This window comes from Microtus pennsylvanicus, chromosome 7, assembly GCF_037038515.1.
Source record: "Microtus pennsylvanicus isolate mMicPen1 chromosome 7, mMicPen1.hap1, whole genome shotgun sequence".
NCBI lineage: Eukaryota > Metazoa > Chordata > Mammalia > Rodentia > Cricetidae > Microtus > Microtus pennsylvanicus.
In genome coordinates this window covers 55,816,663-55,832,708 of record NC_134585.1, presented here as the reverse complement: position 1 = coordinate 55,832,708, position 16,046 = coordinate 55,816,663, and the positions used below count along the sequence as shown (strand labels likewise).

The window sequence follows — 16,046 nt, the reverse complement described above, 5'->3', positions numbered from 1 at the left end:
TGGTACACCCAAAGCTGGTGCCAGAGAGTGATGTGAGTTATTTTACAGTGTATGAACATGTATTGCTTTGCTATGATTAATATAATAAAAAAGCCCAATAGCCATTAGGTAGGCAGGAGGTATAAACATAACTTCCAGGCAAATAGAAAAAGGAAGTGTGGTGGTTGGGTATTTTTTTTTATACTTTTGCTCTTTGGGGACCTGCTATCTAGTTCCCAAATAATCACAGAGAAGCTATTCCTACTTATGTTGCCAGACCTCAGTTTGGCATGTTTCTTTCCAGGTATTCTTAAACCATACCATACGTATTTTCCCTCTGGGCTTGAACCATTGTCTATGTCTGTATGTCTTTTCTTTCTCCCTTATTCTTTGTCTTGCTGTGGTTGTGGGTGAGGGGCCCCTTGCTTTTTCCTCTCTTCTTTTTTCTTATTCCTTCTTTATCTCCTATTTATTCTCTCTGCCTGTCACTCCCGTCTATACCTTTCCTGACTAGCTATTAAGATCTTTATTAGACCAAACTAGTGTTTTAGGCAGCTTCACAGAGTTAAACAAATGCAACATAAAAGAATGCAATGCACCTTTGCATCATATAAACAAATATTTCACAGTATAAACAAATGCAACATATCTTCACCTAATATTCCACAAGAGAGGAGAGTTGAGGGGCATGGAAGACTCTAAAGAGACACAGAGAGGAAATACACAGTGCAAGATGGAAGAGAAGTAATGTCACATTATAAAATGTAGATTAATATCAATGAGTTAATTTAAGTTATAGGAGGTAGATGAGACAATTGTAACTTGACGTTCAAGAGAAAGTGGGGGATTGTGGGTGGTGCTGAGAAGAACTGAGCACATTCTTACTTCACTATGGTTCCTTCCTGGTCATTCTTAGAATTTCTCACTCTGGTCTTTAAGGCAGGATATTACAGCATTTCTGTGACCCTTTATCTAGTTCAGTTCAGAAGCCTCAACACAAAGCCTGTGCTGGAGGAGCCACTGGGCCGCATAGGCCTTGCTCAGCTTCCCTCTTGTTCTCGGAGGTCCAGGCTTCCTCAGGAGTTCACCCTGCACTGCCTGTGGGAGGTGCCTGGACCCTGCCCTGCCCTGGTCTCCTCTCCTCAGAGCATTCCTCCCTCCTTCCCTGCTTGCTCCCCTACAGCTCGAGAAGAGGACCCATGGCCTGGGAGGACACATACCTGCTATCCCCCATCCTGCTGGTGCTCCTGGCCTCAGGTGAGGACAGGGGACAAGGATAGAGGGAAGGAAGCAGGGAGAGGTGAGGGAAGGGGCTGGAAGGTGTGCAAAATGGGGCTCTATTGGAAAGGCGGAACACATGCTGTGTTGTGGCCAGCAACTGGCTCTAAGCTGCTGAGCATAGACACAAAGAGGTCAGTCAATGAGAAGGGAGCCCCTCTCCTAGCCGTGCTGTGCAGACTGGGGGACTCTCTGATCTGAAGGGTGTGTATGTTCACAGGCTGTTGTGCAGAGGACACAAAGTTATTGCAAACAGTGGAGGGCCAGACCTTTTATGTGAAATGCCAGTATTATCACAGCCAACAAGTCAACGTGAAGGTGTGGTATCAGCAAACATCAACAAAATGTTGTAAAGTGTTAGTGTCCAGTCTCAGGACAGAGCCTCGGCGGCGAAAATTCTCCATCCGGGACAATCCTGACTCTCGCTTCTTCACTGTCACCAAGACTGCACTCACAGTGAAAGACTCGGGTCTCTATTTCTGTGGGATCCTTAAAAATGACAGAACAGTGGCTGTTCTCAGAAGGTTCCGCCTGGTGGTGTCAAGAGGTGAGCTTCCCCCTTCTATGTGACTCTCAGCTTTCCTGATCGCCAGGCTCCCGAGTTGGAGAGGAATCTAGAAACTGTCTTCTAAAAGCTGGGAACTGGGGCACAGGGAAGAACTCCCCAAAGCCACCTGTTGGTTCAGGGCAGAGCCAACCCTAGAACCCAGGTTTGCTGATCTCTGGGCAGTTTTTACCAGTTGTTCTAAACACTGCTGCTGCTGCTACTGCTGCTGTTACTGCTGCCTCTTTGTCAAAAATCAGGTGTTGTTAGGTGTCTAAGTTGATATCCAGGTCTTCGATTTGGTTCCACTGGTCCTCCTATCTGTTTTTAGGCCAGTACCAGGCTGTTTTCAGTACTGTAGCTCTGCAGTAGAGTTTGACGTCAGGGATTGTGATGCCTCCAGAAGTTCCTTTATTCTACAGGATTGTTTTGGCTGTCCTGGGATTTTTGCCCTTCCATATGAAGTTGAGTATCATTCTTTCAAAGTCTTTGAAGAATTTTGCTGGGAATTAGGTAGGCATTGCATTGAATCTGTAGATTGCTTTTGACAAGATTGCCATTTTTACTATGTTAATTCTACCTACCCAAGAACATGGGAGAACTTTCCATTTCCTGGTGTCTTCTTCAATTTTTTTTCTTCAAAGACTTGAACTCTTTTCATACATAATTTTCACTTGCTTAATTAGAGTTACTCCAAGATATTTTATGTTATTTGTTTCTATTGTGAAGGATGATGTTTCTCTAATTTCTTTCTCAGCCTTTTTATCATTAGTGTAAAGGAGAGCTACTGATTTTTCTAGTTAATCTTTTATCCTGCTACATTACTGAAAATGTTTATGAGTTGTAAAAGTTTCTTGGTAGATTTTTGGGGGGGTCACTTATGTAAAATATCATTACATCAACAAATAATGAGAGTTTGACTTCTTCTTTCCAATTTGTATCCCCTTTGATGGGGCGTGGTCATTCGGTATTTAGAATTAACCAGACCAGTTCAATATCATAGATTCAGCTTTTAATAAATTGAAGAAAGAGAACTTACAAAACCAAGGTTCCAGCGATCCAGGAGCACAGGGAACAAAAGGAAAGAGGCAAGAGCAAGTGGATGTTTTATCTGTTTTTCTGTGGCCCGGGGGGACACACCCTAAACAGAATGTGATTGACTGAAGTGCCCCATCATCTCCCCCTTTGTCTAAACAAGATCGAACCAAACCAAATACAACTATATACAGTAGGAACAGATACCAAAAATAAAATTTCAAACAACAAACAATATTAAGCAAGAAACATACCACAAAAGTTTTACTAAGCTTTCTACTTCAAGGAGTCTAAATAATGTAGATGGTAACTAAAATTATCTAATCTTCAACTCCATCAAAGATCTGAGAAGGGAAGTAATATTACTTGAGCAACCAGAAAGTACAAACGAGAAACTTCCAAAATGTGCAACAAATGACAGAGACAACTGATTACCTGGGCAATCACCCAAAGTCTCGTTTGCAATGTTGAGGCAACCAAACTTGGCTAAGGCCTAATATAACTGACATACCATTTTCAAAGGCAAGGAACTTTTTAGAACTATCTTATCCTGTCTTGGCAAGATAAGACAATCCTGTTTTTATCCATTTACAGATACTCTGTATCTCTGTCAGTAGTTGAGGTATGGGCTTTTCTTTGCCCAAAGGCCTGTTGTGCCAAGAAGAAGACAAGCTCCAAGTGGAGTGATTTTGGTGCTCAACATTCTCTTGGGAGTAGAGCGGTGTTGCCAGGAGTGATTGTGTCTCATTAGCACAGAACTCTTGGTTAGATTAAAGGCCATTTTCTACAGCTCTTCAAAGAGGTTGAAGATTATACAATCTATACTAAATATAATCTCTATGTATCTAAAGAACCTGATTAGCCTAAATATAAATATGGCAAACATATATGACTATTGATTTATAATTCTCGATACCTATCTAACTTGAAGACTTAAGAGAATAAACAACTGTGCAATAAATGAGGAAAATGACCTCCAAATGTAAACAATGTCATTACATAAATAATATCAGAGGTAGACATGTACACTTCAATATGGTAAATATATGCATATATATATATCAATACAATATATATATCAACACATAACAAATGTTTTAAACAGAGGTAGAAGCATACAATATTCAATTTACTTTAACTTTTGTATCAATATACAAAAATCAATACCAATATAATTTTCTAAAAACAATAACGCACAAATATCAATTATCCCATCACCAATTAATTCCCCCTTTTTTTCAGTAAACACCCCTAAGCCTATAAAATACCTCCCCCATCCCTGAACCCTATACCAACCCCTAAATGATGTCCCTAAACCCGAGGACAAACTCTGTTGGGAAAGGGGACGTCATCCTCTAAGATTGCTTCCAGCTGTCATGGGGGCAACGTTCTTCTTAGGGGGTCCTGTGAAAGTAAATGTGATTGGCTGAAGTTCCCCGTCACCCCGTGATCTCGTTTTTGTCTTATTGCTCTAACTAGGACCTCAAGTACTATATTCAATAGATAAGGAGAAAGTGGACAATCTTCTCTTGTTCCCAATTTCAGTGGGATCACTTTGAGTTTCTTTCCATTTATTTTGGTGTTGTCTGTTGGCTTGCTGTATATTGTCTTTATTATGTCTAGGTATGTTTCTTGTATCCCTGTTATCTCCTGTTGGTGGAGAATTGCTTGTTGGTTTCCTGCTGATTAGCCCTAAAAATAAGCACACAGAAACTGTATCATTTAAAACACTGTTTGGCCCAAGAACATGGGAGATCTTTCCATTTTCTGGTGTCTTCTTCGATTTTTTTTCAAAGAACTCTTTTCATACATGTTTTTCATTTGTTTGGTTAGAGTTACTACAAGATATTTTATGTTATTTGTTTCTATTGTGAAGGGTGATGTTTCTCTAATTTCTTTCTCAGCCCATTTATCTTCTGTGTAAAAGAGAACTACTGATTTTTTAGTTAATCTTGTATCCTGCTACATTACTGAAAGTGTTTATGAGTTGTAAAAGTTCCTTGGTAGATTTTTTAGAGGTCACTTATGTAAACTATCATTTCAATAGAAAGTAGTGAGAGTTTGACTTCTTCCTTTCTGATTTGTATTCCCTTGATCTCCTTTTGTTGTCTAGGACCTAAGGTGCTATATTCAACAGATAAGGAGAGAGTGGACAACCTTCTCTTGTTCCCAATTTCAGTGGGATTGCCTTGAGTTTCTCTCCATTTATTTTGATGTTGTCTGTTGGCTTGTTGTATATTGTCTTTATTATGGTTAGGTATGTTCCTAGTATCCCTGCTCTCTCCTGTTGGCAGAGGGCTACTTGTTGGTTTCCGACTGCTTAGCCCTGAAAATAACCACACAGAAACTGTATTATTTAAAACACTGTTTGGCCCATCAGCTCTAGCTTCTTATTGGCTAACTGTTACATATTAATTTAATCCATTTCTATTATTCTGTGTATTGCCACATGGCAGGGACTTACTTCAAAGTTCTGGCATCTGTCTCAGCAGGGCTATGTGGCTTCTCTCTAACTCTGCCTTTCTTTCTCCCAGCTTTCAGTTTAGTTTTCTCTGCCTACCTAAGTTCTGTCCTGCTATAGGTTCAAAGCACTTTCTTTATTCATTAATGGTAATCACAGCATACAGAGGGAAATCCCACATCACCCCCTTTTATGTTTAAATAAAAAGAAAGGCTTCAACATTAGCATAGTAAAATTACATATAACAAAACAGCTATCAAGCAAGAATTACACCTACAATATTTATATCTATTTTATCTTTTATCCTAACTAAAAAACTATTACTATAACTATAAATTCTTCAACTTTATAAGACTCTAGAAGGATATAATATTACCTAAACAAACAATAAGCTCATTATAAACAACTTTCAAAACTCTAGAATTGACAGAGACATCTCACTACCTGGACAGTCACCCAAAGTTCTTCTGTACCGTTGGGGCATCCATCTTCAACCTACAGGCCCATAGCAGACTTATCTGACAGACGTTTTCATGAAGCAGGAAATTTAAAGACAGGTCCTCCTATATTGGCAGTTTGTTAATCACTTTCTTCTGTATCCTGCAGAATGTCTCATTGTCGTAAAAAGTCTTAAGTTCTTTAACATTTTAAATGCCATATTCTGTAGTTTTTGAAAGGTTTGAAGACTGCCTATCCATTTGAAATTCATCTCTGAACATCTAGAAATCTAACTAACATGACTACAGAATTGACTATTACAGATGACTATCTATTACGTTACATTTTTAAATGAGCTACACAAACACAATACCTAAATCAAAAGCAGAAATAGTATAACAAAGTTGACCTTAACTTTGTATCAGTAAACCAAGATCCATAGCCATGCACATCTCTATAGCACTCTCCAAAATCTTTATCATGAAGGGATATTGTATTTGGTCTAAAGCTTTTTCAGCATCTAATGAGATAATCATGTGGTTTTTATTTTTCAGTTTGTTTATATGGTGGATTACGTTGACAGATTATCATATATTTAACCATTGCTGCATCTCTGGGATGAAGCCGACTTGATCATTGTGAATGACGATTCTGATGAGTTCTTGGATTTGATTTGCCAGTATTTTATTGAGTATTTTTGCATCAATGTTCACAAAGGAGATGGATCTATAATTCTCTTTCTTAGTAATGTTCTTATGTAGTTCATGTATCAGGGTAATTGTAGCCTCATAAAAAGAGTTTGAGGCCGGGCGGTGGTGGCGCACGCCTTTAATCCCAGCACTCGGGAGGCAGAGGCAGGTGGATCTCTGTGAGTTCGAGACCAGCCTGGTCTACAGAGCTAGTTCCAGGACAGGCTCCAAAGCCACAGAGAAACACTGTCTCGAAAAACCAAAAAAAAAGAAAAAAGAAAAAAAAGAGTTTGGCAATGTTCCTTCTGTTTCTATTGTGTGGAACAATTTGAAAAGTATTTATATTTGTTCTTTGAAAATCTTTAGTGAGTTCCCGATAGAACATCCCATTGTCTCAGTGTGTGGGTGCACTCCTCACGGTCCTGAGTTCCTTGCTCGTGCTCTCTCTCCTTCTGCTCCTGATTTGGACCTTGGGGTTTCAGTCCAGTGCTCCAACGTGGGACTCTGTCTCTGTCTACTTTCATCGCCTGTGGAAGGTTAATATCCAGGAGGATGACTGTATGCTTTTCTTTGGGTTCACCTTCTTATTTAGCTTTTATAGGATCACGAATTATAGGCTCAATGTCCTTTATTTATGGCTAAAAACCAATTATGAGTTCCTCTTTTTGGGTCTGGCTTACCTCACTCAGGATAGTGTTTTCTATCTCCGTCCATTTGCATGCAAAATTCAAGAAGTCATTGTTTTTTACTGCTGAGTAGTACTCTAATATGTATATATTACATATGAATGTATGTTACTTGGCATTTTTCCTTTGCGGTTCTGAATATTCTTTCTTTATTCTGTATGTTTAGTGTTTTGATTATTATGTGGCAAGGAGACTTTTTTGATTCAGTCTATTTGGTGTTCTGTAAGTTTCTTTTCTATTCATATGCATATCTTTCTTTAGGTTGGAAAGGTTATCTCCTATGATTTCTGAATACATTTTCTGTGCTTTTGAGTTGGACTTCTCCTTCTTCTATACCTATTGATGTTAGGTTTGCTGTTTTCATGGTGTCCCATATGTCCTAGATATTTTTTAAGCTTTTGTTAGATTTAATGCTTTTTTGACTGATGAGTCTATTTCCTCTATTGTATCTTCAAAGCTTGAGAGTCTCTCTTCCATCTCTTGTATCCTGCTATTTATGCTTCCATTTGTGATTTCTGACCATTTTCTCATAATTTCCATTTCTATAAGTCCTTCAATTTGTGCTTTCTTTTTGTCTTTTTTCTAAGTTTTCAAGTCTTGAATAGTTTTTTTCATCTATTTGACTGCTTTTTTTTCTTTTCTTAAGAGATTTTTTTATTTCTTCCAATTTTTTCTTTGTTTTTCCCTCCATTTATTGAGGGAATATTTCATTTCCTCTTTAAGGGCTTCAAACATTCTCCTAAAGTCATTTTTGAGGTCACTTTCTTCTGCTTCATCTATATTTGGTTATTTAAGTCGTGCTGCTGTAGGGCCACTAGTTTTTATTGGTGTCATGTTGTTCTTTGTGATGTTGCATGTGTTCTTACCTTGTCTAACCATCTTTTCCTCTAATTGGTGCAGTTGGGGCTATCTGTGACTGTGGTGATCAATCTTCCAGGTGCCAGTAGATTCAATGCTCACAAGTTTGCTCCTTGTGGTGCAGTCAGGGTCATGGTTCCAATAACAGCATTAATTACTTCCTGTTTCTGGAGGTCACTCGGAGCTCCGGGCATTTGTCTTACAATGCCAGGGGTCATTCAGGCCTGTTCCCTCAGAGATTGCTTGATTAGGACTCTTTCTGCTGAGCCTTTGACCTGTTCTGGCAGAGGTCTCTGGTTCCTGTCTACTCCCTCAGAGGTCCCAGACTCTCATCCAGACCCATAGAGCTCCTGGCTCAGGCCTACTTCCTCAGAGATCCCAGACTCACACCCAGACCTGCAAGGTCTCTGGTCCAGCCTACTCCCTTAGCTATTGCTCCCTTGTACCTACTGCTGTGGAGTTTGCTGTCTCAGACCTGCTCTGGCCTAGGTCACAGGCTCAGTCCTGTTTCTGTAAATGTCTCTGGTTTGGGTCCACTACTGGCCTGGCCTTGGTGCTGCAAATTCTTCTCAGATTTTTTAGGAAAAGCATTTATTACAGAGTTCAGCTGACATTTCAGGCTGCAGAGCACAAGCTATGAGAGGGGAGAGGGATCTGGGTCAGGTGAGAATGCATTGGAGCCCAGGGTTTCTAGAAGCCTGGCCTTCTCCCAGAATCTTCATCTGAGGTCCAGTGCAGCACAATGGTAAGTGGGGTCCTATCTATGAATTCCCCTTGGGTAACAGGGTTCAGTAAAGGGCAAGAAGTAGACTTGGAGCATAGTTGCTTTCCATTTCCCAAATCCCTACTTAGGAGTCATGTTCTTAAGAATGTCCTGCAATTTACTCTCCTCCTCCCAAGATGCCCTTGGTGCCCCCCCATGGGGTTCTAAACTGTTTATCTCAGATCTTGCTGTGGGCATGAACCACATGAACTCCTTATTTCATGCAGACCCTGGCTCTGCTGACCTGAGGTGACAGTTGCTTGTAGGAATAAGTGTCTAGGCTTACTTCAGTACTGACAAATGCACTTATACACCCCATATGGATTTCTGAATTCCCTGAGGAACAGCTGTAACATGAAGGGGTCTGCTTGTTGAGGTTTCTGTCCCACCCGGTACTCCACAGCTGGCAAGTCTCAAAGAAAATCACACAGAGATTACCATAAGTTATAAAAACTGATTGGCCTATAGCTCAGTCTTCTTATTTGCTCATGTAACTTATAGTAACCCATTATTCTTAACTATGTTAGCCACATGGCTCCATAACTTTCACAGCCAGGCAGATGGCATCTTGTTCTTTTGGTGATCTGCACAGGAGTGTGGGAAGAGCTTTGTTCTTCCCAGAATACTCGTATTCTCGTTGCCCCTCCTCTACTTCCTGTGTGGTTGACCTGCCTATACTTCCTGCCTGGCTAATCATTGTTTATTTAAAATTTGATTGACAGATTACAGACAATTCTCCCGCACCAAACAGCTGATACCTTGCTGGGCTCTACATCCTCGGTAGTAATAGTGGATGATCAAGGATGGCAGAGAAAAGAGAAACAGGCCTCCCTTCCTAGAACCAGGGAGTCTGTGCCAAGCCCAAGCTGAGGCTCACATTCAATACAGCAGTAAAGTACACCTTAGAGAGACGTGCCTTACAGAGGCAGAGAGAGCCTAGTAAGGGGGAGAAGGGAGATGTGGAGAGCTGGACAGCAGCAGAGGAGAACGTTTCCTCAGCTCAGACATCCCGAGGAGTCTTTTCTTCACGCCTCTCCTCGTTTTCTCCTTCCTCTCATCTTTTTGTTGTTTCTGCTTCCGGCTAGCTCATTTTAATTTTATAAAAGAAAACCTTGCTTCTTGAATAACCATGATCTTTTCCCTCCCCAGATCACTTCTGTCAACCTATTTAACTATCCATTTATTATCCATCAATCTATCATCTGTCCATGCACTTATCCATACATTCTCGGTTTCTTCCTGCAGGTCGTCAAAGTGCTACTGCCTCTGCCATGATCCCGATTAGGACAAGGACCAAAACTCCCCCCTTCAATACCACAATTTCCAGGTGTGTGTGTGTGTGTGTTTGTGTGTGTGTGACTGTGTGTGTAACGATAACCCAAGTTAGCTGTTGTTGTTCCCTCTTCAGATGCTAAAGTCACATTCTTCAATATGACAGATGTTACCATTACATTTTCAGGCTACTGGGCTCCTTGTTTGAATACTTTGGTCCCCAGTCCATGTGCTGCAAGGATATGGGGATGAAGATGGGCTTAGGTAGAGCAGGGTCAGACTCAGGTAACCTCAGTCTGTGAAGAATTTCTCTGAGAAATTCGAAGTGATGACTGAGAGGAGGTTCCCATGCTCCCCAGTTTATCCCATCCTCCCCATCTCATCTCATCCTTCACAGCTCATCCTGTCCGCGAAAGCTCATCCTGTGCTCCCAATATCATTGCATCCTCCCCAGGTCACCCTGTCCTCCCCATCTCACCTTCTAATTTCTTTCACACCTGGGTACTAATAGAAGGAAAATGGTATATTTAATGGCTCAAAGTCCTGCCAACCTGAAAGTGGGATAGTGTAGTGAAATACTCTCAGTGAGCCTGGGTTCTCATGGTAGGTACATTGTGTGGCTTCATGCAAGTCAGGAACCTCTGTAGTATAGGGATACTGGCATTCAGAGCTGGAAACTGATCAAGCCACAGGTTTGGTTTGGTTTGATTTGATAAGATCTCACTGTGTAGCCTTGGCTGAGCTGGAACTATGTTGATCAGGCTGACTGAAAACTCAACAGATATCCATCCACCTGCATCTGCGTCCCAAAAGTGGGATTAAAGGCATGCCTGAGTAGCCTCATAACTCCTGCAATTTTGGAATGACTCCGGTTTTTGTCTTTGCTTTTGTTTTGCTTTGCTTTACTTCCTTAATTTGTTTTCTTTTTTCCTTGGGTTTAACACTGGTGGGAGAACTCAACTCTACATTGATGGGGTGTCAATTTCTGCCATGATTCTCAGCAGTTCTGCTGATGTTTTTAGCAATGCTGAGGATGGATAAGGGTGCCTTGCCCTTGCTGTGTAGGTATTTTACCTCCGAGTTACATCTCCAGCTGCTGCTCTCAGGATACTAGAGTAAAATGTTCATGATTCTAACAGGCATTTGTGTGAGTCAGCTTCCATCTCTATATTCCTTTTGTCCCTGTGTAGAGCACCTTGTCCCCACCTATCTGCGCAGGTCAGGCAGAGGTTTTATTCTCTCTCTCTCTCTCTCTCTCTCTCTCTCTCTCTCTCTCTCTCTCTCTCTCTCTCTCCTGTGTGGGTATCTTATGTCTACTGCTGTGTATCTAGAACTTGTAGAAGCATTTTGCTAAAATCATGACAACCCCGCAATGGGGTTTTCAATAAGGTTGGATTTTTCTTGGTTTCTGGAGAGGAAAACAAAGACTAAGGTAGGACAACTGTGCCCAGAAGCAGATGAGAATGGGGACAACAGGGAGCAGGTTTTATAGATAAGGACCTGTTGCTATTCCATACGGAAGGCCGAAATGCCTGGGGAAACTCCTCCTTATGCATTTCCTGGACCTGAACCGTAGACTTTCCTGCAAACACATTTTATTTGGTTATTTAGGAAGAGATCTACTAAACTGCAACTAAACTTTCCCACAGGCTGGTGGAAAGTCAGGGAGGACCTAAATTGGAAAGACTGGATGGGGAGGAGTTTCCCAGACTCAGCAGTGTGGGTGGTCATTAATCAACCTTCAGTCTCCTCTTTCCACAGGGTCTCCAAATCCAACATGGTTGTTCTTATAGTCTGTGGACTCTTCAGTAAGACCCTTATCTTCACTGTCTTGTTTACTGTCACATGGAGATCATTTGGAGGACAGACAATGACGACACAACAGTGACTTATGACTTTCAACCATGTCTATCTCACAGGAGGATCTGGGGGTGGCCTTGTGCTAACGAGGAACTGTGACATGAATTGAGCCTGTAATCATGGGTGACATCTAAGTCTCAGAATGTCCCCTGCTTTCCCTGTAATTTCTCCACAGTCCACAATCATCTTGGGTATGCACTTTGTACCCTCAGAAGACAGGAACCAATGGCCAGCACCTCTGGCCATTCTTCCTGAATAGATGAGTTGGCCTCAAAAAAGACAAAAACAAACAAACAAACAAAAACGCTGTGCCCCTCCCTGCCACCTTTCATGGTATCATGAGATTTAGGGGTGACCGCTGCTATTCCAGCCCCTTGTCCTTGCCTTAGGCAGCACAAATCTAGCCACCTGGGCAGGTCCTTGCTTATGAAGAAGACTGCTCTCCCAGCATCTAGGGCCTTCCTCTCTGGGAATCAACACTTAGATTTCTCTTCCTCTGTGGTCCTCTGAACACTCCCAACCATGGACCAAGAAGATAAGATCCCTTCTTGAGGTTTATGCAACTGGGAGAGAGAAATCAAGTTAAGCTGGATGCTGTTGTCTGGGAAACTCTTGGAGGAGGAGATGGCATCTGTAGGATGGGATCAGTCCATACATTTTCATAGTGTTTGCATTTTATCATTGAATCTTCAGTGCCACCCTTGACAGCCAATGTGTGTGTGACCAGAGGGAGGCCACAGTAATAGCAGGGCACCACCTTCTGGTGGGAATGAGGTCTAGAGAGTTCCCTACTGAAGGACTCCTCAGATGAGATTCCCTACTCCCAGATATGCCCAGGTTTATGTCAAGTTGATAAAAACTAACATACACAGGGACCAAATTTTTGGTTTTTGTGCTCTCACCCTCTCTTTTAAATTTTTTGTAGATTTATTTACTATATTAAGCATTTATATACACGATGTGCATGTTTGGTGCCCCTGAAGATGGTGCCAGAGAGTGATGTGGGTTATTTGTACACTCTGTGACCGTGTATTGCTTTTCTATGATTCATGTAATAAAAAAGCTCAATAGCCAATAGGTAGCCAGGAGGTATAAACAGAATTTCCAGGCAAATAGGAAAAGGAAGTGTGGTTGTTTGGTGTTTTGTTTGGGGTTTTTTTCTTTTACACTTTTGCTTTTTGGGGACCTGCTATCAAGCTACCCAATAATCACAAGGTAGTGTATTCTTACTTATGAATGCCAGAACTTAGCTTGACATGTTTCTAGCCAGGTTTTCTTAAATCATACCATATATATTTTGCCTCTTGGCTTTTACCATTTTCTATGTCTGTAGTAATAAGAGCAGTGGGGCTGTGTCCCCGGCACCCGGCTGCCCACATGGCTAGCTCTAGCTTATGCCCCGAAATAATTACATGGAAACTGTATTCTTTTAAACACCGCTTGGCCCATTATATCTAGCCTTTTCTCGGCTAACTCTCGCACCTGGACTAGCCCATTTCTAATAATCTGTGTAGCCCATGAGCTGGCTTACCAGGAATGATCTTAACCTGCATCTGCCTGGAGTGGAAGAATTATGGCAACTCACTGACTCAGCTTCTTCCTCCCAGCATTCTGTTCTGTTTACTCCTCCCACCTATGTTTAAACCTATGAGGGCCAAGCAGTTTCTTTATTGCTTAACCAATGAAATCAACAGATTGATATATGACACTCCCACATCATATGTCTGTATATCTTTTTTCTCTCTCTTTTCCTTTGTCTTGCTGTGTTTCTGGGTGAGCGACCCCTTGCTTTGTCCTCTCCTCTTTTTCTCATTCCTTCTTTTTCTCTTTTTGTCCTTCTATTTATTCTCTCTGCCTGGCATTCCTGTCTGTACCTTTCCTGACTAGCTATTAAGATCTTTATTAGACCAAACTAGTGTTTTAGGCAGCTTCACAGAGTTAAATAAATGCAACATAAAAGATCGCAACACATCTTTTCATCATTAAAACAAATATTTCACAGCATAAACAAATGCAACACATCTTCAACTAGTAATCCACAAGAGAGGAGAGTTGAGGCCCCATGGTAGATGCTAAGGAGACACAGAGATGAAACACAGGGTGCAAGATGGAAGAGAAGTAATGCCACATTCTAAAATGGAGATTAATATCAATAAGTTTATTTAAGTTATAAGAGCTATTTGAGACAAGTGTAAACTAAAAGCCAAGCTTTCATAATTAATAAGAAGTCCCCATGTCATTATTTGGGAGCTGACTGACAGAACAGCTGGCACTGGACTTTCAGAGAGTTGTAAGTCCCCTTGTGGATGCTGGGAACCAAAATCAGGTCCTCTGCAAGAGCAACAGTGCTCTAATCACTGAGCCAACTCTCCAGCCTAAGAACATGAACCCTTTTCTCCTTAATGTTGAGGGGACCAAACCAACTCAGTTGTGTTGTCCATGATAAGGAAATATTCAGACACTGAGGGGACCCCAGCCCTTGTTTTCTTTTTAATTGTATTTTTATTATGTGCATCCAGAAGGCAGAGGTATATACACCTGTGAGTGTGCAGGAGCCTGAGGAATTCAGAAGAGGGCTTTGGGTCCTGGAGCTGGGGCTACAGACATGGGTTTTTGAAATAAACTTGGGTCCTCAGTACGAACAGTTTTCTCTCTTAACCATAGAACTATTTCTCCAGGACCCAAACCTGGGTTTTGCGGGGGCATGGTTGTTTGGTTTGTTTTTGGTTTTGTTTGGTTTGTTGATTTATTGGGGGGGGGGGAGGTTGTTTTGGTTGTTCTTGTTCTTGTTTGTTTGGTTGGTTGGTTGGTTGGTTGGTTTGGTTTAGGTTTCTTTGGTTATTTTGAGAAAGGATCTCACTATGTGGCCCCAGCCAGCCTTAAAACCACAATCCTCCTGCCTCAGCATACTCAGTGTAGGGATTACACAATCTCAGCTTGAGGCTTTCCTCTCTTAACAGCTCAATTTTATTTTTAAAATGATGAGGTCCCCTTTAAGTACAATAATCACTAAAGATGTCATACCTCTCTTCCTAGATCTTTATGGAGAAAACGAGAGGCATTTTAAGTAAAAAAAAAAAAAAAAAAAAAAAAAAAAAAACCTAGAATTTTCATGTAGCCAAGGATGAATTTGAACTTCAGATCCTCCCACTTCCTGAATGTGCAATTGCAGGTGTGTGCTACCATGCCAAGTTTATGTGGCCCTGGAGTTTGAAACCAGGACTTCCTGCATGCTAGGCAAGTAGTCTACCAATCCATCTATGTCTCCACTATGATTTTACAATGAATATTAATATCTCATATTTATTGAGCACCACATGGAACTTCCTGGTCCCCAGGTGAGCTAATCAGCAAAGTTCTGATCCCTGAGTGTAGGGGAAGCCCCGCCAATCACCTTGCTTGAAGGGCGGGATCCCCTTGGACTAATATTTACTTAGAAATGTTGCGGGTGTGCTCCCCGCCACCCCTTCCGTTTCCTGCTCTTCATTGGAACCTTGGTTTTGTAAGTTATCCCCTTCTTCCCCTTAATAAAGCTGATATTAAAGCTAGCCTGATTAATCCTATTTGCCGGTCAATTACGTCCCAACATTCTAGCACCCAACATGTGGCATTTTGCCTCCACCCCTGAGCAAGGCCCCGCGGTGCAGGGGCCTATCTCATCTCTGCTGCACCGTGGATTCGGCTTTGATCTTTAGATTGAGAGAACACTTGAATTCAGCGGGTCTCCCAGTGCACAATTTTGTGTCGTGGCTCACTGCCTGGGTCCTATCTTCCCAGCGTTTGTGAGGAAGTTTCACAGCAGCTCCCGGCCCAGTTGCCAGGCGCCCGCTGTTTAGTACACAGCGACGGCTCAGAGGCTCCAGCGCCACCTGATTTTCCCAGCACTTGCAATAGAGTGGAGGACACACATGACTCGGGCCCGAGGGCACTAACCCCTCCCTGCCTGTCTCGGCTGAGTTTCCCAGCCTTCGAGCTTGGTTGACAGCAGTACAGCCGCGGCTGAACGAGCGCTGCCATTCTAGCCAGTGGTTACTGCCCGAGCTGCAGTCACGGAAGTAAGGCAGGCAGACCGCAGGGCATGTGTCTTGATCCCAGCTGTCTCAGGCAGCGTCGTCCATGACTGCCTCGGCTGAGTCTGGCTTCGACTCTGCTCGGTTTCCTGGCCCTCCCACTGCTGTTTACA

The 16,046-nt window shown here is 42.0% G+C and overlaps 1 protein-coding gene across 1 annotated transcript; it reads left to right on the top strand.

Annotated features, from left to right (window-relative positions):
- Positions 1-850: 850 nt before the first annotated feature.
- Positions 851-12,863, top strand: LOC142854005 (trem-like transcript 4 protein). The gene is made up of 4 exons (XM_075979149.1): positions 851-1,236; positions 1,478-1,804; positions 9,977-10,058; positions 11,765-12,863. Exons 1-4 carry the CDS (start codon positions 1,179-1,181, stop codon positions 11,889-11,891), a joined length of 594 nt encoding a protein of 197 aa, XP_075835264.1. The 5' UTR covers positions 851-1,178; the 3' UTR covers positions 11,892-12,863.
- Positions 12,864-16,046: the final 3,183 nt, after the last annotated feature.